General features: G+C 36.4%; 1 protein-coding gene across 1 annotated transcript; it reads right to left on the bottom strand.

Moving 5' to 3' along the window:
• On the bottom strand, nt 1–26,890 carry LOC138304976 (fibrillin-1-like). The gene is given in 14 exon segments (XM_069245394.1): nt 1–1,488; nt 11,285–11,323; nt 12,388–12,595; nt 13,573–13,667; nt 14,015–16,115; nt 16,118–18,662; nt 18,809–19,164; nt 19,589–20,919; nt 20,922–21,084; nt 21,309–23,970; nt 24,833–24,957; nt 25,209–25,363; nt 25,833–25,989; nt 26,860–26,890. Coding segments are annotated over 12 exon segments (9,765 nt in total). The 5' UTR covers nt 25,295–25,363; nt 25,833–25,989; nt 26,860–26,890; the 3' UTR covers nt 1–1,434.
• Nucleotides 26,891–26,908: the final 18 nt, after the last annotated feature.

The raw sequence follows: 26,908 nt of genomic DNA, 5'->3' as shown, positions 1-26,908 counted from the left end.
CAATGTTATACGGTAGTCATATTTATGAGAATGGTTTTGACAATAAATAATATTGTGGATCACATACAATCAACATAAGTTAATTAAAGGCTTAGCATGAACATTTTTGAAACGCAGCAACTCGATGAACAACAAAACAGTATAGACAAATGTAGAAATCCCCACTATAATTGGTATACGGTAGACTCATTGTGTATTTGTAATGTTAGCAATAATCACCATATATAATAGCATTATGAGGATAATAAAAACATTTTGAGCGATATCTTATCTTTAAAACCCATTCAATTTTTTAAACATCATTAAAACATACATTTATGTGCAATTGTAAGACATGGTTTTTATTTAAGACCTGGTTAACTATTATATTGATTTATCAAAAGAATAACTACATGTTCCGGTTTAATTTTGTAGTAATGGCAGTAAAACCCACTACAACTCATCACTATTGATGGTGTAGCGAAATTAATCATGAGCACCACGTAGGCGGTTAGAACACTAAATTTAGAAGGTGAGACGGCTAACTAAAAGTACCACGATTTCTAGTTGTAAACGTCCTTTGGTTTTTGGTATACCTGCGTGCCGTAGTTTCTAATTGTCTTTAACCTTTGGTTTTTGGTATACCTGCGTGCCGTAGTTTCTAATTGTCTTTAACCTTTGGTTTTTGGTATACCTGCGTGCCGTAGTTTCTAATTGTCTTTAACCTTTGGTTTTTGGTATACCTGCGTGCCGTAGTTTCTAATTGTCTTTAACCTTTGATTTTTGGTATACCTGCGTGCCGTAGTTTCTAATTGTCTTTAACCTTTGATTTTTGGTATACCTGCGTGCCGTAGTTTCTAATTGTCTTTAACATGAGGTTTTGGTTAACCTATTTACCACAGTTCACACTCAATCAAATACTTTAGTGTTTGGTATACCTAGGTACAACGGGTTTTTAATTGTCTTGGATCCTTTGAATCCTCGAGTTTGGGTTTGCTAGCGTACGGCTATTCTTATTTGGCACGATCTTTTTATCTATAATGATGATTCTGCAGTATTCAAGTATATAAAACATTTGTTAAATCTGTCTATAAAGACCACACAAGGGATCAAGAAAAATGGTCTTTACAACCAAGTGGTCTTTATAAAAAGTGGTCTTAATAAACAGGTGGTTTTTAAACACAGGTCAAATTGTGTTGAAATTCAACATTTCAAATGACCTTGATAAAGTGATCTTATTAAGAAGGTATTCTTGATACAGGGGTTGTGGTTTAGGCAGGTTTGTCTGTAGAATGTATCAAGTAGCTTAACGAGTGGACCGTAACAGCTTGATTCAATGTCAAATTCAAAATGAAGGAAATCCTATGGAGAAACCCTTTATGAACATCATTCTTCTGGTGACCGTTTGCAGAAGAGAGTGCGCTGTACATTATGAATGAATTGGGTCTAGCTTTCCTAGAGTCGAATATTATACTCGTCCATCTCGGAATAAGTATCATCATCATTATCCTATAGAAAAGATAAAAAAAATAATAGTAATAATAAATAGATAAATAGCAATCATTGTTGTGTAGAAAGGATTTTTTAAAATCTGAAAGAAACAAAACAAAAAACAACTAATAATAATAATAAGTTATAATGAATACATAAATAGTAAATCTAAATAATGCATCATCTGCATAATTGAAGGTACCAAAATAATGTATTTCAATTATTTTAATAACTTTAACTTAATACTTGTCCTAGATCATTTTACAAGTCATTTATATGCTAAGATATTTATTATTTTTTCAACGTGTTAACTCATACAATTATTATACAGAACTCATTCATGATATCATTTTAACGTTTTACATAGTGAACACTAGCATATGCATGACGTTTCAAAATTCATGTATTACAACCATAAATTTACAACAGTTACGTCAACAATGAGAGTTAACGCCCTTGAACCAAGGTGACGGGTTTTTGCTCTCCGCTCCAACGTGTTTGGAATTTCACTGAAAATATTGAGAATACTGCAATATTTCTTGGATATATGTGAAGTATTAACTATATACATTGTTCAGAAATACTGATTTCTGAAAAATAGTGAAAAACTGTGCTCCTTTTGCGAGGAAAATGGATTCTAAACAAAGTCTCCCACAGACAATGGAAGACAATATGGCGGGAAACGGACCGAGAGAAACATCTTTCGCCAATATTGTGGCAGCAACGAATGATACGCCAAATACAGCTGAAGGATATGGCTCAGCAAAACCAATCTTCTTAATGGAAAAAGACATATTTGGTTTAATCCAGCCGCAGAAAAAAGACTGGCTTACACACCAAGAACTGTACAAGGCCATCGGCGAAAAAGTAGAGGCAAACCATGTATGTGGTCTGCAACGGACAGGCAAAATGTGGCGAATATACGTGGACAACATGGCAGACCGAACAAAACTCCTGACAACAGGTATCGTAATACGTAAAAAGATGGTCCAATTAATATCAACCAACCCCAGACGCCCAGATAACAACCCCGAATACACATCCCGAGTCAGAGTGTCAAATGTACCCTTATCTGCTGATGACGGACAGATCAAGAGGGCACTAACATTGTTAAACTGTAACATTAAGTCCATGTATCGAGAAAAGTTGAGAATTGACAATCAACTAACTAACTGTGATACAGGGGATAGGATAGTGATAACTGAAAAACTTACCACCCCCCTCCCCAGAAACATGAAAATCGGAAGATATAATGCATTAGTGTTCCACGCTGAACAGCCCAAACCAGATGGGCACAACACTAACTCCGACACCATGAACTGCAAAAAGTGTTTGCAAACAGGCCATGTAGCAAGAGACTGTATAAATTCATGGGTATGCCGACAGTGTAATATGTCAGGGCATCGTATGATGGAATGTCCCTCCCTTCTCCAGACAGAAGAGGAAATTCGACAAGACCTCCACGAATTCGAAGGCAATGACATAGTGCATGAAGCACCGGTAACCAATGACAATGATATAAACAATTACTCGAGTACATCCACAGATGACAGCAGAGACAGTGATACATCTGATGATGCAATTAGACCATATGAGACTCCCTCGCGCGCGAGTGCAAGTAAAACACAACGCAGGAAGAAAAGGGCTAAAAGGTCTAAGGGAAAAAAGGTCAAAAAATTTTCCCTTGAAGATTTCATGAAAGTGAACAATGAGAACACTCCCACAAATCAAAGGACAAATACTGTGAAACACCAGGGTAGAACCCCACCTTCTCCACTGGAGGATGGTCCTGCAAAAAAAAACAAAGGTGCAAGTACAAGTGCATAGAGACAGTACAAAGCACCCTCCTCAGTAATTAGTCAATACTTAATTAAGTAAGTAATAAAATAAGTTAAAAAACAAATAAAATTTGTTAAGAAAGTTTTATTTGATAAAAAAAATCAACAGATATGAAATATTAAACATGTAAAAAAAAAATGTATAAACATGAGAAATTCTTTAAATATATCATATTGTTTACCAAAATATTCACGTCAATCATATTATCAATGAACAAAATTTATATTTGGTTCAATAATTTTGACCTGGAAATCAAAAAATGCAACAGAAACATACATAGGTGTACTAGTAGGTGCAAATATGTGTACATAGAGACAATAAAAATAGTACATGTAAGCACCAGCCTATGTAGTAAATGGTATAAAGTGATGAAAGCATGTGTATACTTTGTGTGTATATATAGTGTATATGTGTATATTGTATACTTTGTGTGTATATATAGTGTATATGTGTATATAGAATTTTTAAACTGCATATATGAAATGCTTATTCTTCATTCGAATATACGATTGTATACACACTTGTTTTTTTTTCGCATATTAAGACTTAGAACTGAGGTTGTGGGTTTTTGTAAGAAACAAATGAGCATACATACATATTGTATGAATATCGATACGAAATTATCAAGAAAACCATGTTTGTGCAAAATGTTAATTTGTAAAATACAAATATACATGCAGTATGTGGATGTATATAAGAAACTAACAAAACAATTATGTGTAAATATTAACAAGGTATTAATGTGTAAACGGCAAAAGTGCTTTCATTATATGGGTGTATATTTCAAATTAGCAAAACAAATATGTGCATGTACATATAATATTTTAAAACAAAAGAAACAAGTATGTAAAAATGTTAAACAAAAGTTGTTTTGTAAGAGTGTAAATAATAAACTACCAATTCAGGTTTTTGCATGTAAATATTTAGGACTAATGTACATGCAATATATGAGTGTATATATGACATCATGGTATTTTTATATCAAAGTAAAATGTAATGTGAACATTAATGTAAACTATACATGCTGTATTAGTATACATGGGTGTGACTGTATGATACCCCCAAAGGGGATAACAAATTTTGAAATGTGGATAAAAAAGATATACATCTATTTGTGTACATACAACACCAAAACTACATACATTTTATGTAAAATAGAGATACATTTTAACAGCATAATAACATATATATAAAAAAAAAAAAAACAAAAAAAAAAACAAGATATGAATGGTATAAAAAATTTCCATCTTATCTCTTTGAATGCACAGGGATTGAGAGACTCATCTAAAAGACAACGTCTATTACAATATATTAAACAACAGAAATGTGACATAATTTTTCTACAAGAAACACATTATACTCTAGAGTTATTTCCCTTGATAGAACAAGAATATGATGGACACATCTATAATAGTATTGGGAAAAGCGATAGTAGAGGAGTTTCAATTTATATTAATAAAAATGTGCATTATAATTTGATAGATCAATTTAAGTCTGAAGATGGTAGGATTTTGATGTTAATCTTGAAAATAAATAATAACACATATACATTAACAAATGTTTATGCACCAAATGAGCCGATAAAACGAAATGCATTTTTTAAAAGATTAAAAGAAAACTTAAATGAATTAAGTGTTGGAATAAATATCATTGGGGGAGATTTCAATGAAACTCTGAAACCAATTGACAGAAAAACAAATAATATCAAAAATAGAAAACCAGTGTTTGGTCTGACGGATCTAATTAAATCATTTAATCTTATTGATATATGGCGAAGTAAACATTCAAATACAATACAATACAGTTGGAGAAGAAAAAATGGAAAAGAAGCAAGCAGGATAGATTACTGGCTTATAGCAAAAGATTTCTTAAATAGAATTAACTCCTGTGATATAAGACCAGCTCAGATACGCTCAACTGATCATATGGCTATATCACTAAAACTGATAAATGTAGGCGAAACACGCGGAAAGGGAATTTGGAAAATGAACAACAGTGTGCTAAAAGACATAAACTATACTGAAAAAATTAAAAATGTAATTGTAAATGCGAAAAAAGAATGTCGAAGGAGTAATCTAAATAAAAGGCAAACATGGGATTATATAAAAATTCTAATTAAAGAAGCAACAATTGGTTACTGTAAAAAAAATTTAAGTAAACAGAGGAAGGATAAAGTTATATACCTTGAAGAAAAACTTAAAATGGTTCATGAAAGAAATGAAAGTAAATCAGAAAAGGAAAATGAAGAGCAAATCCTTATATTGGAAAAAGAAATAGAAGAATATTATGAACACAAAGCACAGGGTGAACAAATTAGGTCAAGATGTCAATACATAAAAAAGGGAGAGAAACCAAATAAATACTTTTTGGGCTTAGAAAAACAAAGACAAGCTAAAAAAGTTATACATAAGGTTAAAGACAAGAATAATAAATTAGTAACGAAAGAGAGTAAAATCCTGGATGTTATTCGTCTGTTTTACGAAGACCTATACAAAAGTAAAAATCCTAATGAAGAATCTATAAAGCAATATCTCAGAAATACAAATTGTCAAAACACCCTAAATGAAACGGAAAAGGCTATTTGTGATGGACCCCTAACAAAATCTGAATGTACACATGCTATCAAAAATATGAAAAAAAAATAAAAGCCCCGGTTTAGACGGTCTAACAGTAGAATTCTATGAGCTTTTCTGGAGTATTATTGGAGATGATGTAATCAACGCCTTAAATGAAGGGTATTATGCAGGAGAAATGTCAGAGTCACAAAAAATAGGTTTACTTTCTTTAATATACAAAAAGGATGATGAAACTTCATTACAAAATTGGAGACCGATCACCTTACTAAATATAGACTATAAAATTGCAGCATTTGTATTAGCTCAAAGATTGAAAAAAAATAATGCCTAAAGTTATACATACAGATCAAAATGGTTACATCAAAAATAGGTTTATTGGGTTTAATATACGACAAATACAAGATGTGATAGACTATGCTGAAAAATTTGGAACAGATAGCGCAATTTTATTTTTAGATTTTAAAAAGGCCTTTGATACTATTGAATGGGTATTCATGCTAGAAGCTTTAGACAAATTTGGTTTTGGAAAATCTTTTATCTCTTGGGTACAGACACTGTACTATGATATATACGGGTGTATTTCCAACAATAATTATGTATCTGATACATATAAAATCTCACGCGGAATAAGACAAGGTTGTCCATTAAGCTGTTTGATCTTTGTGATTGCAGTTGAAATTATGGCAATAAATATAAGAGAAAACCAAAACATCAAAGGGGTTAAAATTAAAAGAAAAATAATAAAAATTTCCCAATTAGCAGATGATACAACATTATTTGTAAAATCAAGTGATATAAAAGAAGCAATAAAAGAAATTGAGAACTTTGGTATACATTCTGGGCTTGAGCTTAATAAAGAAAAATCACAAGGTCTTTGGCTAGGTAAAAACAAGAACAAAAAAGAGGTTTATGGTATAAAGATGACAAGAGAAAACATCAAGTCTCTAGGTGTGATTTTTGGTGTTAAAAATAAAGAAGTAGAGCAAATGAACTGGGAAAAAAATATAAATGCTATCAATTATCTCATAAAAAACTGGAAAAAAAGAAAACTGACACTAATTGGAAAAGCTACTATAATAAATGCATTAATCATACCTAAAATAACTTTCCTGGCAACAGTTCAACATATAAATAGTGATCAAATAAAGACACTGGAAAAAATAATATTTGGATATTTATGGGATGATAAACCAGACAAAATTAAGCGAAATGTACTGATAAATGAAATAGATAATGGGGGTTTGAACATAAGAGATATTGAAACGCATATAGAAATGTTAGGATTACATGGGTGAAAAGACTATTTGACACAAAAAATACTTTTTCGAACTGGACAATAATACCTAAACTCTATTATGATAAATTTGGTAACAATTCACTAATATTCAGAATGAATATCAAATCACTTAAAAAGATACATAATATTGAAGAGATCCCAGCTTTTTATAAAAAAATACTACAGTCTTGGATTAAATTTAGATCACAAGAGCGAAATGCTTTACCAACATACGTGCATAATGAGATAATATGGGGTAACTCCAGCATTACTTACGAGGGTAAATCTATTATTTTTAAAAAATTGGATCAACAGTAATATAATACAAATACAATATTTATTTGATGAAACTGGAAAAAATAATGATGCTAGCATCTATGAAAAACTAGTTTGCAAAGCAAACTGAATTGCAGAACTTATCAAATTAAAAAAAATCAATACCGAAAACATGGATAGAAAAAATGAAAACACAAGTAAGAACAGAGCCAAGTAAAAATAAAGATGAAATTCAAGTATTGAATGGACATACAAACAAATTCTTATATAAAACCTTACTTAATCATAAAATAGAAAAACCAAACCTATTAGAAAAATGGAGATATCATTTTCGATGTGATATCAATGAGTTCTGTGAAATTTTGAAATTTAATTTAAAAAAATTTACATGACAATTCATTAAAAATTTTCAAATGGAAATTGATTCATAATATAATTCCAACTAGAAAAAATCTGAAAAGGTGGAGAATAGAAAATTCGGAATTGTGTCCATATTGTAATAAGGTGGACGACAACACACATTTTTTCATAGAATGCACACATGTGGAAATGTTTTGGAATAAACTGACAATGAATCTTTATAAAATAGGAATATTTATAAATGTACGCTCTCTTAAATATATAGTTTTGGGTTATTATCCAGAAAATAAGATGTGTAAACAATTTAATTTTTTGCTTGCACTTGCAGGATACACAATATATAAATCTTACTATGTCAGTGACAAAAGGCAAAAAAGTCTTGACATATATAGTATGTTTATAGCAGACTTGACATTTTATTCTAAGAATTTCAGTCAACTTGGTCTATTATAATTAGAATACATTGTGATACAAAGTAATAATTTAATTGTTCAGCTGCAATTTTGAATATCCACTTGATATACACCGATCTTCGTCTGTAGTATCAACAACACTAACTTCTTTAGAAAATAAATCCCAATGGCAATGGATCACTTGAAATAACACAAACAGCATCTGCATAGCTTCAACAGGCACTTTTTAGAATAAATCCAACTGATGCTGAAAAGAAATAATAGCAAATCAAAATAATTATAGTGTCAATTACATTTAATTTTAAACTGAATATAATTTTGTATTATTTCATATGAACTACATTTAGTTGCATGTATGACAATGTGTAAAAATCACTGTGAAGTACTTTTGTTTACATTAATTGGTATAAACTGTACAGGAACTTTGGATATTGACCTAGAAATTATTTAAATAACAATTTACCGGTAGTTTGTAACTTTGTATCTTAGACTGCTGGAGTATGAAAGATTTATTTACATGTATAGAGCAGCCAGGGCTAGAGTGTAAGCTTACTAGACTCCCAGGACCCTGTGCTAGAAATGGTAATAACAATACAAAAATGTATTTGGAAAAATGGTCTTTTTTATAATAATATAAATTAAGCAGTTCACTTACCTGAAATAGTAGACAACTGTTTATCTTTACCACCCAAGTGTAGACTATAGCTAGCTTAGTGGACCACGTGTAGACGCCAACATGTGGATACCGTACATGTGTTTCGCGTGAAATTACTGACTTCCGGGTGGTATTAAGAGTTACCTCCCTTAATATAAGGTATCACGACATAAATCTGTAGGTTCTAGGCCTAGCTATGTATGAAAGTGGGAATGATGAATGGATCTCCTCCTGTGAGAGGACACTAAATGTATCATGATAACATGCCTATTATGAATAAACTTTTATGTTAAAAAAAAAAAAAAAAAAAAAAAATCCACGCTTACAGTAAATTAATATTGGAATATTAAATTCTTTTTAAACAAGTTATGTATTTCTGATACCTGTCTGATTTAATAATTATTCTCTTTACATATTATTTGTGCTGTAACAAGTAGGAACTTTTAAACAAACATTCGGCAGTAAAGGACTAACATACTACAGCTCTCTGGATGGGGACTTCTTTGGAGTGTCTTTGGGCGACAACTGTTTTCCTATCCGAGGATAGAGAGAGAACATGTTCTCATGAATTCTCACCCAAACAACGTGAACATTACCTAAGAACAAATATGGCGATGAGTAGGGAACTTGGATACACTAGCAATTTATCAATTTATAGACGATCTTCTTAACACTGAACATGAAACCGAATCGGAGACACCATTTTATATACATATAACAACCCTGAAAAACCCAAACCTTTTAATATTGAACGTTTATTAGTTTGAAAAAAAATCAGATTCATTAAAATAAATTTCACTTATTTATTGTTATCTTATCAGTCAATATATTTATGCCCAATACATAACTGATATTCGTGCCAGCCAAAGTTTCTCTCATTTCTAAACAAGTGACGTGTACGGTAACGTTACGTCAATTTTAAAGAAATCATTGGAAATTTTCAATAAAACTTCACAGCATTTTACGACCAATTAGTACTTAAAAATATATAAATTCACATTTACATCAGTATTTTTAATCTTATAATCACACTTCACGGCCACAGACAAAACAGTCAAATTGAAGCGAAAGGGTCAACCATTACTTTAAATTTGCCGCCATTTTTGTTCTTGTTTGTTCTTCATGCCCCTGCTTTGGAGGTGGTCTTAGATTTTGTTCCAGGAACAATGTTCTCTTTTCATGTTCATTACGGTTGGGCGAAATCATCCCCTTAGAACAGTGTTCTACGACCCAAGTGAAAACTGTGCCGCTGTTCTGACGGACAAAACGAAGGGAAGTAACTCTGATTGATTCAAATAATGCACCCATAAAAAAGACTGATTAATTCACAGATAATTACTTAGGTAACACACTTATAACGATTATTTCATTTTGATGTAATTGACAAATGGCAAAATGGGTTAGTTCGTTTATTTTTTTAACAACGTGCAGTGTTTCTTTCTATGTGTTTAAGATCACACGTGAGTATTTGACTATACATATACTAGAATACTGGAACTGTGATATGTGAATACGTTCATGTGTTAAACACGTGTATATATATATTCATTCTCAATACCCCAGGGGTTACTATCATTATCGTAATATTCACCCTGAATCAGTGATACAAAATTGAAGGCCTGCAGAGACTTGCTTTGAAATTACAAAGTGATACAATGAACCACCATGTTCTGGTGATGAATTATTTTAATATACATCAAAGGACCAAATTACCGATCTCATCTTTTGTCGCAAACAGAACCTTCAGTTTTGTTATGACATATTCCAGGGTTGGATATAACGATAGTGATATTAACCCATGGAGTATTGTGGATGGTGTGTACTAGACTATATATACATTAGTATATTTGAGGTGTGATGTGGATAGAGACATGTGTTAGTATATATACTGTAAACCAATTTATTTTCGTGCCCGGTTATATTTCGCGTATTTCAGTGTTCGCGAAAATAAATCGCCACACAGAGTTAAAAAGCAAGTCAATTAAAGTGAATAATCGGGCAAAGGAAATTGCTCGTAAAAATGGTGTAAATATATCCAGTATAATTCCTTATGAAATGGAAAAATAAAATTTCCCATTAAAATCACTCTACATTCCAAGAAATTAATTTGTATCATAGAATCCTAAAACGTCCTCCCAGCTGGTTTTATATCCGTGTTGATATTTCCACGCAGTCACGCCTTCAAATGATTAGGCTAAATTATTAAAACTGTCCTAAATTTACACAGGGCTATTCCATAATTTCATTGGTCAAAACTGGACAACATAAGCAGAACTTCACTGTGGTTTTGATATATAAGGACTTTTGGAAGGCCAATAAAAACATTTAGATTCGTTTTCACTGCCCGACTTTTCACTTTAAAGCATGTTTACTGTAAAATAGAGTAACCGCGGAAATAAGTGGTTATACAGTATAGTACCTGAAATTCGTCCTGGTTATCAACAGAGCAAACAAATTGCTGCAAATCAATGAAATGAAAACAAAAGTGTCAACACAACCATGAACTATTGATTACGTAATGTAATCAGTTGCAATTTATTTTTTTTTATCCGAGTTGATTTCTGATGAATATATTTACGGGTAGAGCCAAACTCATTAAGGCGGCAAGAAAAAGTTGTCTTTAGACAAGTTGTCTTTATGAACATGCCAAATTGTGTTGTAAGTGGCTACATATTATTTGGGACCCTAAGAAAATGGTCTTAATAAGAAGGTGTCTTTATAGAAGAGGAGGTCGCTAAGACAGGTTTCAATATATATTATGTTACGTTTCTAGATACCGAAGACCTGATAGGGTCATGCTGACTATGAACATGCTTCCCCACTTTGTTTTGAGAATTTATGATAAATCACCAGATGTAATATTATGTGAATTTTGAACAGTTCTGTAAAGTTTTTCAGAACTTTATTTGACGTATTTTGTCACTAATAATGTGTCTGCTGTTTTAAAATATTAAGTTTTAGATTGAGCACAACACTGATATTATTTTTCATACATCTTCATAATCATTCAGCATACCACTGTACATATATACCAAACTAGTTGGGTATGCTCAATTAGTACTACTCATTTCGACTGTGGCAGTCTAATTCTAAACCTGTTAATTCTAATAGATTTTTCCATAGCTTTGTTGCAGAAATTTTGATTTTGTTTAAAAAAAAAGTTGCGCTTCATTTTCTTAGCTTAATATATCAAGTGATAAATATAGTAACAATAAAATGTTTGCGATTTCAAAACTTGATAACTTCTGATCAATGTTATATCTTGAGTAATGCAATATTGTTATAACACAAAAGTAAATTTAGATGGAGAATATTATAGTTAGACGGTTTTACGGTAGATGCGAAACGTAATACATTGAGTAATGCAAACATTAATGTTAAACCCCGAAAGCTTTAGATGAGTACAATATTTAGATGATTTTAGAAGATATGGAATGCTTCTCATTAACGTAATACATTGATACTGATGCTATAACATTAAAGCAAAGTTAGAAGAATAGTATAATAATGAGATGATTTTACCTGAGATATGTCCATTGTGTTATATACTGGATTATCAAATATTGCAGCAGCAGCGGATGCGCTGTCTCTGTTGACCCCTGACCCTAGATCGCTCTCATCAATATATGTCTGGCCTTTAGAGTTTATCCTACAAGAGATAAAGACACATGTTCCCTTGGACATTGTATTATTATATCCCTCTAAATAGGTGGGTCGATAAGTATTCATCCTACAATAAATAAAGATAAGAAAAGTGTTAATTAACTCGGAAAGAGCAGTGTGGAATGCGCAATTGCAAGCTGGTCATTTAATATCCATTTTACAAGAAAATCAATGAACATGTATATTCTCGTTGACATTGATAATTACATCCGCCAACAAATCCATGTTCCTTAATATTTTTCCTATAACAAATAAAGACATTTTGTTAACATGAACATTATTATACGTCAAGATAGGTTTGTTTGTAAGTAGATATTTCCTATAATTAATATAATTAAACCATCATTAATATTTTCAATATGATATCTTTGACAAAATTTGTCCCTAGCCAGATTTTCACCTACAAATACAGTTTTAATATTCTAAATTTGCATATTACATAGTTACCTGCCCTTCCAGGTAGACATTGATTGTTATATATGCCGTAAGAGCGGAAGCTTTGTAATTTGCAAGACGGAATACCTGGATTTCGAGGTATAAATTAATAAAAACTTTTCTTTTTTTTAAAGCTGATATTACACATCTGTGTATCCTTATGTTGGCTATTTGGATAGTCGGTGTGCCGTGCGGTTTTAAAACATTAACATAACATTCGCGATTTTACAGTATATTGCTTTATTTACGAAAATTGAGACTACGTCACGCAATTTCAGTCTACGAAAAACAAGTTTTGAGTAAAATCACATACTCCGTTCTTATTGCTACAATCCCGAATTTTTCTCAGACTTGTTTGAAATTGACAATGGAAAATCCTTGACATGAGGTTCAGAAATAGGGTTTGTCTAGTGTTACTATTCCTCGATATTCCGGGGTTTGGGGGGGTTACTACACTGTCATGATATCTACACCTGCTTTAAGTAATAGTAAAACTCACCGAAGTTAAGAAAATTAACTGACCAATCACAGACCTACAATGTCTTTTGTAGTAATTTTGGTTTTGGTTTATATAAAACGGGTACATATATTTTAAAATGATTTACTTACTTTCGTTTTCTGTAAATAATTGATGCTGCGATGACAACTATTAATAACCCACCACCAATACCGACAAGTGTCGGCCAGTTGTCTGCCGCCCAGCCCTGTAACAAACAGATACTTATTTTAATACCACTAGTTTATATGTCTTTTTTGTGATGGAAAAAACATCACAATATGTCTAAAATAAATAAAATCATTAAATGCTAATGTCGCAGTAGTCGAATTTCGCCATACGGTAAAATAGGAAATGAACCCTTTTTACTTACATATATTTATATGGATAATCTTGCTTTAGTTTGGTGTTGTTACTTTTTATTTATCTTAAGCCATCGACAACATATATCTTTATTTTGTAAACTTAGTGGACATTTCAATGTAATTTGTTTCATGAAATTGGCTTTGAACTATTATAGACATAACTTACCTGATCCGTAAAAAGAAGACTTACTTGATCACCCTTGTTTGCACTTGCGTTTGATGGTACAACAGCTCCAATGGTTGGCTTAACCGTCCTTGAAGTTTTGGATGATGTGCCAGCACCTCTAGTAGATAAGATAAGGGAATTTGACGCAGTCGGGACCTCTGTTGTGGATTTTGTTGATTTAGGTATGTCATGCCGACTACTATGAATACCTTGTGTTGTTAGTGAATGTGTCGCACTGTGACTTGTTCTAGTGCTTGTTTCAGACATTCCGTGTTGGGTTGAGTAATATGTCGTCGTTGGTGACGTAACCTCTGTTGGTCCAGTGGATATGTCTGCAGCAGATACGTGTTGCTTTTCAGTTGTAATGGGCAGTTTTGTTGTTTGTTGGTGAATTGGTTTTGCCGTTGTTTGAAAGAAACCTTCTTTGGAAGTTGCGAACTGAACAGAGTGTGTTAATGTTGATTTATGAACACTACCTACTGTTGTCGTTCTGATGTCATCGGTACAATTTGGTCCTGTCCAACCTTCGAAACACTCACAGACAAAATTTCCATCGGTGTTTTTACATGTCCCGCGATCACAGATGTTGATCAAGGCGCATTCGTTTACATCCTCCTCACAGTGGGCTCCTATCCAACCACTAGTACACATGCACTTAAACGAGCCGGCCATATTGATACAGGTTGCCCCATTTTGACATGGGTTTCCGCTACATTCATCTATGTCCTTTTCACAGTTTTGGCCTTGCCAACCAACAATACACTGACAATGGAAGCCACCATCTAAATTTGTGCATGTAGCGTTATTTTGACACACATGCTGTTGGCATTCATTTATATCAGATGTGCAATTGTCTCCCGTCCAACCAGATAAACAGGTACAATTATAACCGCCGTTGGTATTGCTACAGGTCGAATTATTTTGACAAAGTTTCGGCCTTATTTCACATTCGTTTACATCACGATCACAATTCCTTCCTGTCCAGCCTATTCTACACTGACAGGTATAGCTACCATCTATATTGTGACATGTGCCGTCATGTATACAAGGAATATTATCACACTCATCGATATCGTTATTACATGTTAAACCTGTCCAACCATTAAGGCAAAAGCATGTGAAATTTCCGTCTGTATTAACGCAAGTGCCGTCATTTAAACAGGGATTATGCTGACATTCGTCTACGTCACTCTCACACGTATTTCCGGTCCAGCCTTTGGGACAGGAACACGAGAAGCCACCGACATGATTAGAACACGTTCCATCATTATGACATAGATAATTGGTTTTACATTCGTCGATGTCCTCAGTACAGTTTTTACCAGTCCAGTGGGGATCACATTTACACGTGTAATCTCCCTCAATGTTAGTGCAATTGCCATTGTGTTGACATGGATTATGTTGACACTCGTTCACGTCTTGATCACAGAGATGACCCGTCCATCCAGGCGGACAATTACACTTGAAGCTACCACCGGTGTTCTGACACCGACCCTGATGTAAACATGGATTATTTTGACATTCATTAAAGTCTGTTTGACAAAGGTTTCCTGTCCATCCATGCGTACAATTACATATAAAACCGCCATTGGTATTGATACATTTACCCCCGTTCTGACAGAGTCTATGGTTTTCACATTCATCCACATCACTGCCACACGTATTTCCCGTCCATCCTTTTCTACAAGAACACAAGAATCCACCCTGACTATTAGAACATGTCCCACCATTATGACATGGAGGATTGGTTTTACATTCGTCTACGTCACTTTCACACGTATTTCCGGTCCAGCCTTTGGGACAGGAACACGAGAAGCCACCGACATGATTAGAACACGTTCCACCATTATGACATGGATGATTGGTTTTACATTCGTCGATGTCCTCAGTACAGTTTTTACCAGCCCAGTGTGGATCACATTTACACGAGTAATCTCCCTCAATGTTAGTACAATTGCCATTGTGTTGACACGGATTATGTTGGCATTCGTTCACATCATGATCACATAGGTGACCAGTCCATCCATGAAGACAAACGCAATTGAAACTTCCTTGCGTGTTTCTGCAACTACCATGATGTAAGCAGGGGCTATGTTGACATTCGTTAACGTCAGTTTGACACCGGTTCCTGTCCATCCATGCGTACAATTACATCTAAAACTGCCATTGTTATTGATACATGCACCTCCGTTCTTGCAGATTCCGTGGTTTTCACATTCATCCACATCACTATCACACGTATTTCCTGTCCATCCTTTTGTACAAGAGCACGAGAATCCACCCTGACTATTAGAACATGTTCCACCATTATGACATGGAGGATTGGTTTTACATTCGTCTACGTCACTTTCACACGTATTTCCGGTCCAGCCTTTGGGACAGGAACACGAGAAGCCACCGACATGATTAGAACACGTTCCACCATTATGGCATGGATGATTGGTTTTACATTCGTCGATGTCCTCAGTACAGTTTTTACCCGTCCAGTGGGGATCACATTTACACGTGTAATCTCCCTCAATGTTAGTACAATTGCCATTGTGTTGACACGGATTATGTTGGCACTCGTTCACGTCTTGATCACAGAGATGACCCGTCCATCCAGCCGGACAATTGCACTTGAAGCTACCATTAGTGTTCTGACACCGACCCTGATGTAAACATGGATTATGTTCACATTCATTAAAGTCTGTTTGACAAAGATCTCCTGTCCATCCATGCGTACAATTACATATAAAACCGCCATTGGTATTGATACATTTACCCCCGTTTTGGCAGAGTTTATGGTTTTCACATTCATCCACATCACTGTCACATGTATTTCCTGTCCATCCTTTTGTACAAGAGCATGAGAATCCACCCTGACTATTAGAACATGTTCCACCATTATGACATGGAGGATTAGTTTTACATTCGTCTACGTCACTTTCACACGTATTTCCGGTCCAGCCTTTGGGACAGGAACACGAGAAGCCACCGACATGATTAGAACACGTTCCACCATTATGACATGGATGATTGGTTTTACATTCGTCGATGTCCTCAGTACAGTTTTTACCAGCCCAATGTGGATCACATTTACACGAGTAATCTCCCTCAATGTTAGTGCAATTGCCACTGTGTTGACACGGATTATGTTGGCATTCGTTCACATCATGATCACATAGGTGACCAGTCCATCCATGAAGACAAACGCAATTGAAACTTCCTTGCGTGTTTCTGCAACTACCATGATGTAAGCAGGGGCTATGTTGACATTCGTTAACGTCAGTTTGACACCGGTTACCTGTCCATCCATGCTTACAATTACACATGAAACTGCCATTATTATTGATACATGTAGCTCCATTCTTGCAGATGCCGTTGGCTTCACATTCATCTACATCACTGTCACACGTATGTCCGGTCCATCCATTTGCACAAGAACACGAGAATCCACCCTGACTATTAGAACATGTTCCACCATTATGACATGGTGGATTGGTTTTACATTCGTCTACGTCACTTTCACACGTATTTCCGGTCCAGCCTTTGGGACAGGAACACGAGAAGCCACCGACATGATTAGAACACGTTCCACCATTATGACATGTCTGATTGGTTTTACACTCGTCGATGTCCTCAGTACAGTTTTTACCCGTCCAGTGTGCATCACATTTACACGTGTAATCTCCCTCAGTGTTAGTACAATTGCCATTATGTTGACACGGATTATGTTGGCACTCGTTCACGTCTTGATCACAGAGATGACCCGTCCATCCAGGCGGACAATTACACTCGAAGCTACCACCGGTGTTCTGACACCGACCCTGATGTAAACATGGATTATTTTGACATTCATTAAAGTCTGTTTGACAAAGGTTTCCTGTCCATCCATGCGTACAATTACATATAAAACCGCCATTGGTATTGATACATTTACCCCCGTTCTGACAGAGTCTATGGTTTTCACATTCATCCACATCACTGCCACACGTATTTCCCGTCCATCCTTTTCTACAAGAACACAAGAATCCACCCTGACTATTAGAACATGTCCCACCATTATGACATGGAGGATTGGTTTTACATTCGTCTACGTCACTTTGGCAAGTATTTCCGGTCCAGCCTTTGGGACAGGAACACGAGAATCCACCGACATGATTAGAACACGCTCCACCATTATGGCATGTCTGATTGGTTTTACATTCGTCGATGTCCTCAGTACAGTTTTTACCGCTCCAGTGGGGATCACATTTACACGTGTAATCTCCCTCAGTGTTACTACAATTGCCATTATGTTGACACGGATTATGTTGACACTCGTTCACGTCTTGATCACAGAGATGACCCGTCCATCCAGGCGGACAATTACACTTGAAGCTACCACCTGTGTTCTGACACCGACCCTGATGTAAACATGGATTATTTTGACATTCATTAAAGTCTGTTTGACAAAGGTTTCCTGTCCATCCATGCGTACAATTACATATAAAACCGCCATTGGTATTGATACATTTACCCCCGTTCTGGCAGAGTCTATGGGTTTCACATTCATCTACATCACTGTCACACGTATTTCCGGTCCATCCTTTTGTACAAGAGCACGAGAAGCCACCGACACGATTGGAACACGTTCCACCATTATGACATGGATCGTTGATTTTACACTCATCGATATCCTCAGTACAGTGTTTTTACCACCCCAATGTGGATCACATTTACACGTATAATCTCCTTCAGTGTTAGTACAATTGCCATTATGTTGACACGGAATATGATGGCATTCGTTCACGTCATGTTCACATAAAAGACCCGTCCATCCAGGCGGACAATTACACTTGAAGCTACCGTCAGAATTCTCGCATGTAGCACCATGTAAACATTGACTAGGGTGACATTCATCCACATCAGTCTCACACGTTTTCCCCGTCCATCCTGTTGTACATGAACACGAGAACCCGTTGTTATGATTTGAACATGTTCCACCATGATTGCAAGTGTTAGCAGAGTTACATTCGTTGACGTCTTCACTACAATTCTTGCCAGTCCAATATGTGTTACATTTACAGTGGTAATCTCCATTAGTATTGGTACACTGGCTGTGATGTTCACATGGGTTATGCTGAGTACATTCGTTGACATCATCGTTGCACGTGTCACCGTGCCAGCCTTTGGTGCACTGGCACTTATAACTACCATGGGTATTGATACATGTGGCGTTATTTTTGCACACATGTTGATGGCATTCATTGACATCTGACGTACAAGTATGGCCCGTCCATCCAGGTGAACAAGAACAGTGATACCCTCCGTCGGTATTATGACAAGTCCCACCGTTTTGACAAAAATGTGGATGTATTTCACATTCGTTTACATCCCGATCACAATTCCTCCCTGTCCAGCCTGTTCTACACTGACAGGTGTAGTTACCATCTACATTATTGCATGTCCCGCCACGTTGACATGGATTATTATGACACTCGTTCACGTCAGTATTACACTGTGTACCTGTCCACCCTGTGACGCAAAGACATTTATAAGATCCGACTGTGTTGTTACATGTACCTCCATGTTGACAGGGATGTTGTGTTTGACATTCGTCAATATCATGTGTACAGGTTTTTCCACTCGAACCCAAGACACATACAGGTGTATGATCCGGCGGTATTGTGACACTTACCGCCATTTTGACAAGGGTTATGTTCACATTCATTAACGTCAGTTTGACACCGGTTACCTGTCCATCCATGCGTGCAATTACATTTGAAACTGCCATTATTATTGATACATGTAGCTCCATTCTTGCAGATTCCGTTGGCTTCACATTCATCTACATCACTGTCACACGTATGTCCGGTCCATCCATTTGTACAAGAACACGAGAATCCACCCTGACTATTAGAACATGTCCCACCATTATGACATGGTGGATTGGTTTTACATTCGTCTACGTCACTTTCACACGTTTTTCCGGTCCAGCCTTTGGGACAGGAACACGAGAAGCCACCGACATGATTAGAACACGTTCCACCATTATGACATGGATGATTGGTTTTACATTCGTCGATGTCCTCAGTACAGTTTTTACCAGCCCAGTGTGGATCACATTTACACGAGTAATCTCCCTCAATATTAGTACAATTGCCATTGTGTTGACACGGATTATGTTGGCATTCGTTAACGTCAGTTTGACACCGGTTACCAGTCCATCCATGAAGACAAATGCAATTGAAACTTCCTTGCGTGTTTCTGCAACGACCATGATGTAAGCATGGGCTATGTTGACATTCGTTAACGTCAGTTTGACACCGGTTACCTGTCCATCCATGCTTACAATTACACCTGAAACTGCCATTATTATTGATACATGTAGCTCCATTCTTGCAGATTCCGTTGGCTTCACATTCATCTACATCACTGTCACACGTATGTCCGGTCCATCCATTTGTACAAGAACACGAGAATCCACCCTGACTATTAGAACATGTCCCACCATTATGACATGGAGGATTGGTTTTACATTCGTCTACGTCACTTTCACACGTATTTCCGGTCCAGCCTTTGGGACAGGAACACGAGAAGCCACCGACATGATTAGAACACGTTCCACCATTATGGCATGGATGATTGGTTTTACATTCGTCGATGTCCTCAGTACAGTTTTTACCCGTCCAGTGTGCATCACATTTACACGTGTAATCTCCCTCAGTGTTAGTACAATTGCCATTATGTTGACACGGATTATGTTGGCACTCGTTCACGTCTTGATCACAGAGATGACCCGTCCATCCAGGCGGACAATTACACTTGAAGCTACCACCGGTGTTCTGACACCGACCCTTATGTAAACATGGATTATGTTCACATTCATTAAAGTCTGTTTGACAAAGATCTCCTGTCCATCCATGCGTACAATTACATATAAAACCGCCATTGGTATTGATACATTTACCCCCGTTCTGCAGAGTCTATGGTTTTCACATTCATCTACATCACTGTCACACGTATTTCCTGTCCATCCTTTTGTACAAGAGCACGAGAATCCACCATGACTATTAGAACACGTTCCACCATTATGACATGGTGGATCGGTTTTACATTCGTCTACGTCACTTTACACGTATTTCCGTCCAGCCTTTTTGACAGGAACACGAGAAGCCACCGACATGATTAGAACACGTTCCACCATTATGACATGGATGATTGGTTTTACATTCGTCGATGTCTTCAGTACAGTTTTTACCCTCCAGTGGGGATCACATTGACACGAGTAATCTCCCTCAATGTTAGTACAATTGCCATTGTGTTGACACGGATTATGTTGACACTCGTTCACGTCTTGATCACAGAGATGACCCGTCCATCCAGACGGACAATTACACTTGAAGCTACCACCGGTGTTCTGACACGACCCTGATGTAAACATTTATGACATTCATTAAAGTCTGTTTGACAAAGTTTTCCTGTCCATCCATGCGTACAATTACATATAAAACCGCCATTGGTATTGATACATTTACCACCGTTCTGGCAGAGTCTATGGTTTTCACATTCATCCACATCACTGTCACACGTATTTCCTGTCCATGCTTTTGTACAAGAGCACGAAAATCCACCATGACTATTAGAACACGTTCCACCATTATGACACGGAGGATCGGTTTTACACTCGTCCACGTCACTGTTACACGTATTTCCCGTCCATCCTTTTGTACAAGAGCACGAGAAGCCACCGACACGATTGGAACACGTTCCACCATTATGACATGGATCGTTGATTTTACACTCATCGATATCCTCAGTACAGTTTTTACCACCCCAATGTGGATCACATTTACACGTATAATCTCCTTCAGTGTTAGTACAATTGCCATTATGTTGACACGGAATATGATGGCATTCGTTCACGTCATGTTCACATAAAAGACCCGTCCATCCAGGCGGACAATTACACTTGAAGCTACCGTCAGAATTCTCGCATGTAGCACCATGTAAACATTGACTAGGGTGACATTCATCCACATCAGTCTCACACGTGTTTCCAGTCCATCCATGAGTACAATTACACCTAAAGCTGCCAATATTATTAATGCATTGCCCCCTATTGTGACAAATGCCTTGACTAGGGTGACATTCATCCACATCAGTCTCACACGTTTTCCCCGTCCATCCTGTTGTACATGAACACAAGAACCCGTTGTTATGATTTGAACATGTTCCACCATGATTGCAAGTGTTAGCAGAGTTACATTCGTTGACGTCTTCACTACAATTCTTGCCAGTCCAATATGTGTTACATTTACAGTGGTAATCTCCATTAGTATTGGTACACTGGCTGTGATGCTCACAAGGGTTATGCTGAGTACATTCGTTGACATCATCGTTGCACGTGTCACCGTGCCAGCCTTTGGTGCACTGGCACTTATAACTACCATGGGTATTGATGCATGTGGCGTTATTTTTGCACACATGTTGATGGCATTCATTGACATCTGACGTACAAGTATGGCCCGTCCATCCAGGTGAACAAGAACAGCGATACCCTCCCTGGGTATTATGACAAGTCCCACCGTTTTGACAAGGGTTATGTTGACATTCATCGATGTCACTCTCACAGTTTTTCCCTGTAAAGCCGTGACACGAACAGGTATATGAACCGATAGTGTTAATACATGTACCTCCATGGTGACAGGGATTTTGTGTTTGACATTCGTCAATATCATGTGCACAGGTTTTTCCACCAAACCCATGACACCTGCATGTGTATGATCCGGGGGTATTTTGACACTTACCGCCATTTTGACAAGGGTTATGTTGACATTCATTGATGTCAGTCTCACAGTTTTTCCCTGTAAAGCCGTGGCACGAACAGGTATATGAACCGACTGTGTTGTTACACGTACCCCCATGTTGACAGGGATTGTGATCACACTCGTTCACATCAGTATTACACTGGTCACCTGTCCATCCTGTGTTACACGGACACTGGTATGATCCGACTGTGTTGACACAATGCATGTGATCATGCGGACATGTTAAATGTTGACATTCGTCGATGTCACTCCCACAGTTCTTCCCTGTAAATCCGTGACACGAACAGGTATATGAACCGATGGTGTTATTACACGTACCCCCATGTTGACAGGGATGTTTTGTTTGACATTCATCAATATCATGAGTGCAGTTTTTCCCATTAAATCCATGACAAGTGCAATTGTATGATCCGTCCGTATTGTGACAACTGCCGCCGTGTTGACAAGGGTTATGTTGACATTCGTCGATGTCGTGGTCACAGGTTTTTCCTGTATATCCTTTCTGACACAAACACGTATACAATCCGACTGTATTGTTACACGTACCACCATGGTGACAGGGATTGTGACCACATTCGTTCACATCAGTATTACACTGGTCACCTGTCCACCCTGTGTTACACGGACACTGGTATGATCCGACTGTGTTGACACAATGCATGTGATCATGCGGACATGTTAAATGTTGACATTCGTCGATGTCACTCTCACAGCTCTTCCCTGTAAATCCGTGACACGAACAGGTATATGAACCGATGGTGTTAATACATGTACCTCCATGTTGACAGGGATGTTTTGTTTGACATTCATCAATATCATGAGTGCAGTTTTTCCCATCAAATCCATGACACGTGCAATTGTATGATCCGGCGGTATTGTGACAAGTACCGCCGTGTTGACAAGGGTTATGTTGACATTCGTCGATGTCACGGTCACAGTTTTTTCCTGTATATCCTTGCTGACACAAACAAGTATACGATCCGACTGTATTGTTACACGTACCACCATGGTGACAGGGATTGTGATCACACTCGTCGACGTCCTGGGAGCAGTTCTTTCCTGTCCAGCCTCCATTACAGTTACACTGATAGGATCCCGCACGGTTGTTACACCGATGTGTTCCAGGTCCGTGACAGTAATGTTCCTTACACTCATCAATATCGTGGCAGTCACTCCCAGCGTAACCTGGTAACATGGAAGAAACTCTTATTTATGTCATACGATTCATTATTAAAGTAGTGTCTCTAAACATTGCTTTCTAACATGTAACACATCTTTATATGATTAAATTGAAATTTTAACAAGTTCTGAATTGAAAATAGTGAACATTGAGAAGTCCCCCAAACATCCCAACAATCAAACTGTTCAATTCACCATACATGAAAACCAGAATATGCCAATTTTGTTGAAATTGAAGGATAACTTGATTTTAACCAATCAGAAGCTGTTATTTCATTGTTTTGATAATGAGGGCTTTCGAAAGGGGGATCATTATATCACAGTATCCCTCAAAAACCTCATTTATACTAATTTGCACTATAATCAGACAAGATCTAAATTTGGCCAATCAGAAGTCGGTGAATGACGGCTTGATTGATATCTTTGTGATAGTTTTCGAGAGGACGAAGAGGAAATAAGGTTAAGATAAAATTAAAACCGATGACTCATCCAAATTAAAAATATGATAAAAATAAACATTATCCTCTCATCAATGTTAAACAACAAAATACCTATTTATAAAAAAAATTATATCTGGCTGTAAAGACATAACTGCATAAATCAATACCAATTATTCTAATACTTGCAGTGGTTTATGTTATAAATCAAACTGAAACCAATCAAACACACTTGAACAACTCTTCCTCTATAAAATATGGGTATATAGTTTAAAGATATTTATCTGTGTTTTTCCCCATACCAATAACTCGGAAACACAATTAAATTGTGTATGGTATTTCAAAGTCTTGGATCTTAGAAATGTGATTTAGATGCTCAACTTGTAATAGCAATTCGTATTGGTTATATAAATATTAATTTCCTCACTCACCAGACTGACAGACGGCGGCGCCAGTATCAGGATCACACGATCTATGGCCGCTCGGCGTACACTGAACGTCACAATTCTTCCCGTACTTATGGGCCGCGCACCAAACCAACAGACGCAGGCGTAAACTGGAAAATTAAAATTCTGAAAACTTACCCACATAACTAAAAATAAAAAAAAACCATGTAAAAACAGACTCCAAATATTACAATTTAAGGAGATATATTAAGTTTACACCGAAAAACAGTTAGCAAGATTTTCGCCCCATTTTTTTTTATAAAATGTACTAAATATAATCGACCAATCAGAGTATTAGATTATATAAGAAAACAATGAAAAAAAAATTATGGAGAATTAATAAAAGCAACCTAAGATCTACCTGACGTGTCCATGAAGTTGGACGGATTCCGCGGTGGCTCCTGATAGATCCCAATGTCCCGGTGTCAGGTCCTGTTTTAACGACATGACATCAACCGTGTCGTATTTATTTCCATCGTCTGCGTCCCTCACCTCTACGTGGATATATGTATTGTTCTAAATATAGAAAGATTGAACACACTACTAAAAATAACAGCATGTTGTAGAACTGACATTTATGTCGAACAAAATTAGTTACTACAAAACTATCGGTTCTTTTTTTATATACCACGATTGCGGAACAAATTTTGTATCTTATACCAATCAACTTTGATGAAGTAAACGAACGTTTGATAGGTTTGTCAGTTTTTGGAAAAGTAGCTCTGTTATCTTTCGTTTATATAACATATAAGACTTGAAGTAAAGCAGAACTTTTAATGCTTATAATTTATAATACGGTGTAACATCTTTTAGACATTATTTGAAACTTCAGTTTTACAAAGGACCATAAAGTATTGATACTTCGATGATAACTAGTCCAATACGGAACTAAAAACATCCAACAATAAACGAAAACAAAATCATGATAATACTAATGACCATGACTGTTATCATCGTTAATCAATGAATCAAGATTTTACTTTACCCAGGTCCAAAATTCCGTGACGGAGATGTACGTTGACGCAACGTCTAGTTGGTTAGTTGTGTGGTTGACCCGCACATCACCACAAGTGGATAATTCGTTTGTATCCGGTCTGACCCTAGTGGTGATACAGCTTCCACTTCCGGTGTTATGTAGATCACTGTGGAAAATACCGGATGCAATAGCGCACTTTTCAGGACAAGCAATGAGGCGTTACAACTTTTCCATTTGTATTGTATTTTGTTAGTACATTTCTCTCACTACAAGTATGTAAAACAGAGCGCACGGTTTGATAAAGACAATCACTGCATCCCCAGAGATAGAACCCGAGACCTCTGGATTACCAGCCTGACACTCAACCGATCGATAGAACTAAAGCCCTCTCTAGTCGAGAGGTATATTGCCACTAGTATTAATTGCCAGGGTTACATATTCCCCTTCCAGGAAAGACCTTGATTTCCAGGGGTTAATAGCGATCCATGTGTGGGGTAGCTGAGTATCTTTCCCGAGTTCCTACGTGGGAGCCAATGCAACAGAGTTCAGGATTATATATAAACATAATCGTTGCCTCTACCATGGATTGATCCGGAACATCTGGCGTACTAGTCTGACTAGTACTAGTACATGTGCTTGTTTTACTACGTTTAAGGTAGGAATACTGTACCGTTTTTGTACAAAAATAGTAACAGCCGACATAACATAATTAATATCCAAACACATGCAAAGTTAAAAAAAAAATGACAGAAAAGATATAAATCAGGGAATGGAACATTAGGCTCCGGAAGAGTAAGTGATCTTGTGTCTCACCAATTACATACAAATCAAGTTAATGAGCATTACACTGTTGTGCTTTGTTATCGCTATTTCAGAAAAGTTATGAAAAACCAAAGATAATCAATAAAATGAAAATGAAACAAATAACGTTTGGCATAACGTAACTGTGAATTCTGAAATCAAAAATGGAAATTAATTCAACTTGTTAAAGGTCCACTACCTTTCCAAATGAGAATCTGATTCAATATGAACTCACTTGTTGACACAGATCCTGAAATGTGTGTCGAACGTGTAACTTACTTGAT

The sequence above is a fragment of the Argopecten irradians genome, chromosome 12, assembly GCF_041381155.1.
Source record: "Argopecten irradians isolate NY chromosome 12, Ai_NY, whole genome shotgun sequence".
NCBI classification, from domain to species: domain Eukaryota; kingdom Metazoa; phylum Mollusca; class Bivalvia; order Pectinida; family Pectinidae; genus Argopecten; species Argopecten irradians.
Note: the sequence above shows the minus strand (reverse complement) of the source record. Positions and strands in the feature narration are given on the sequence as shown.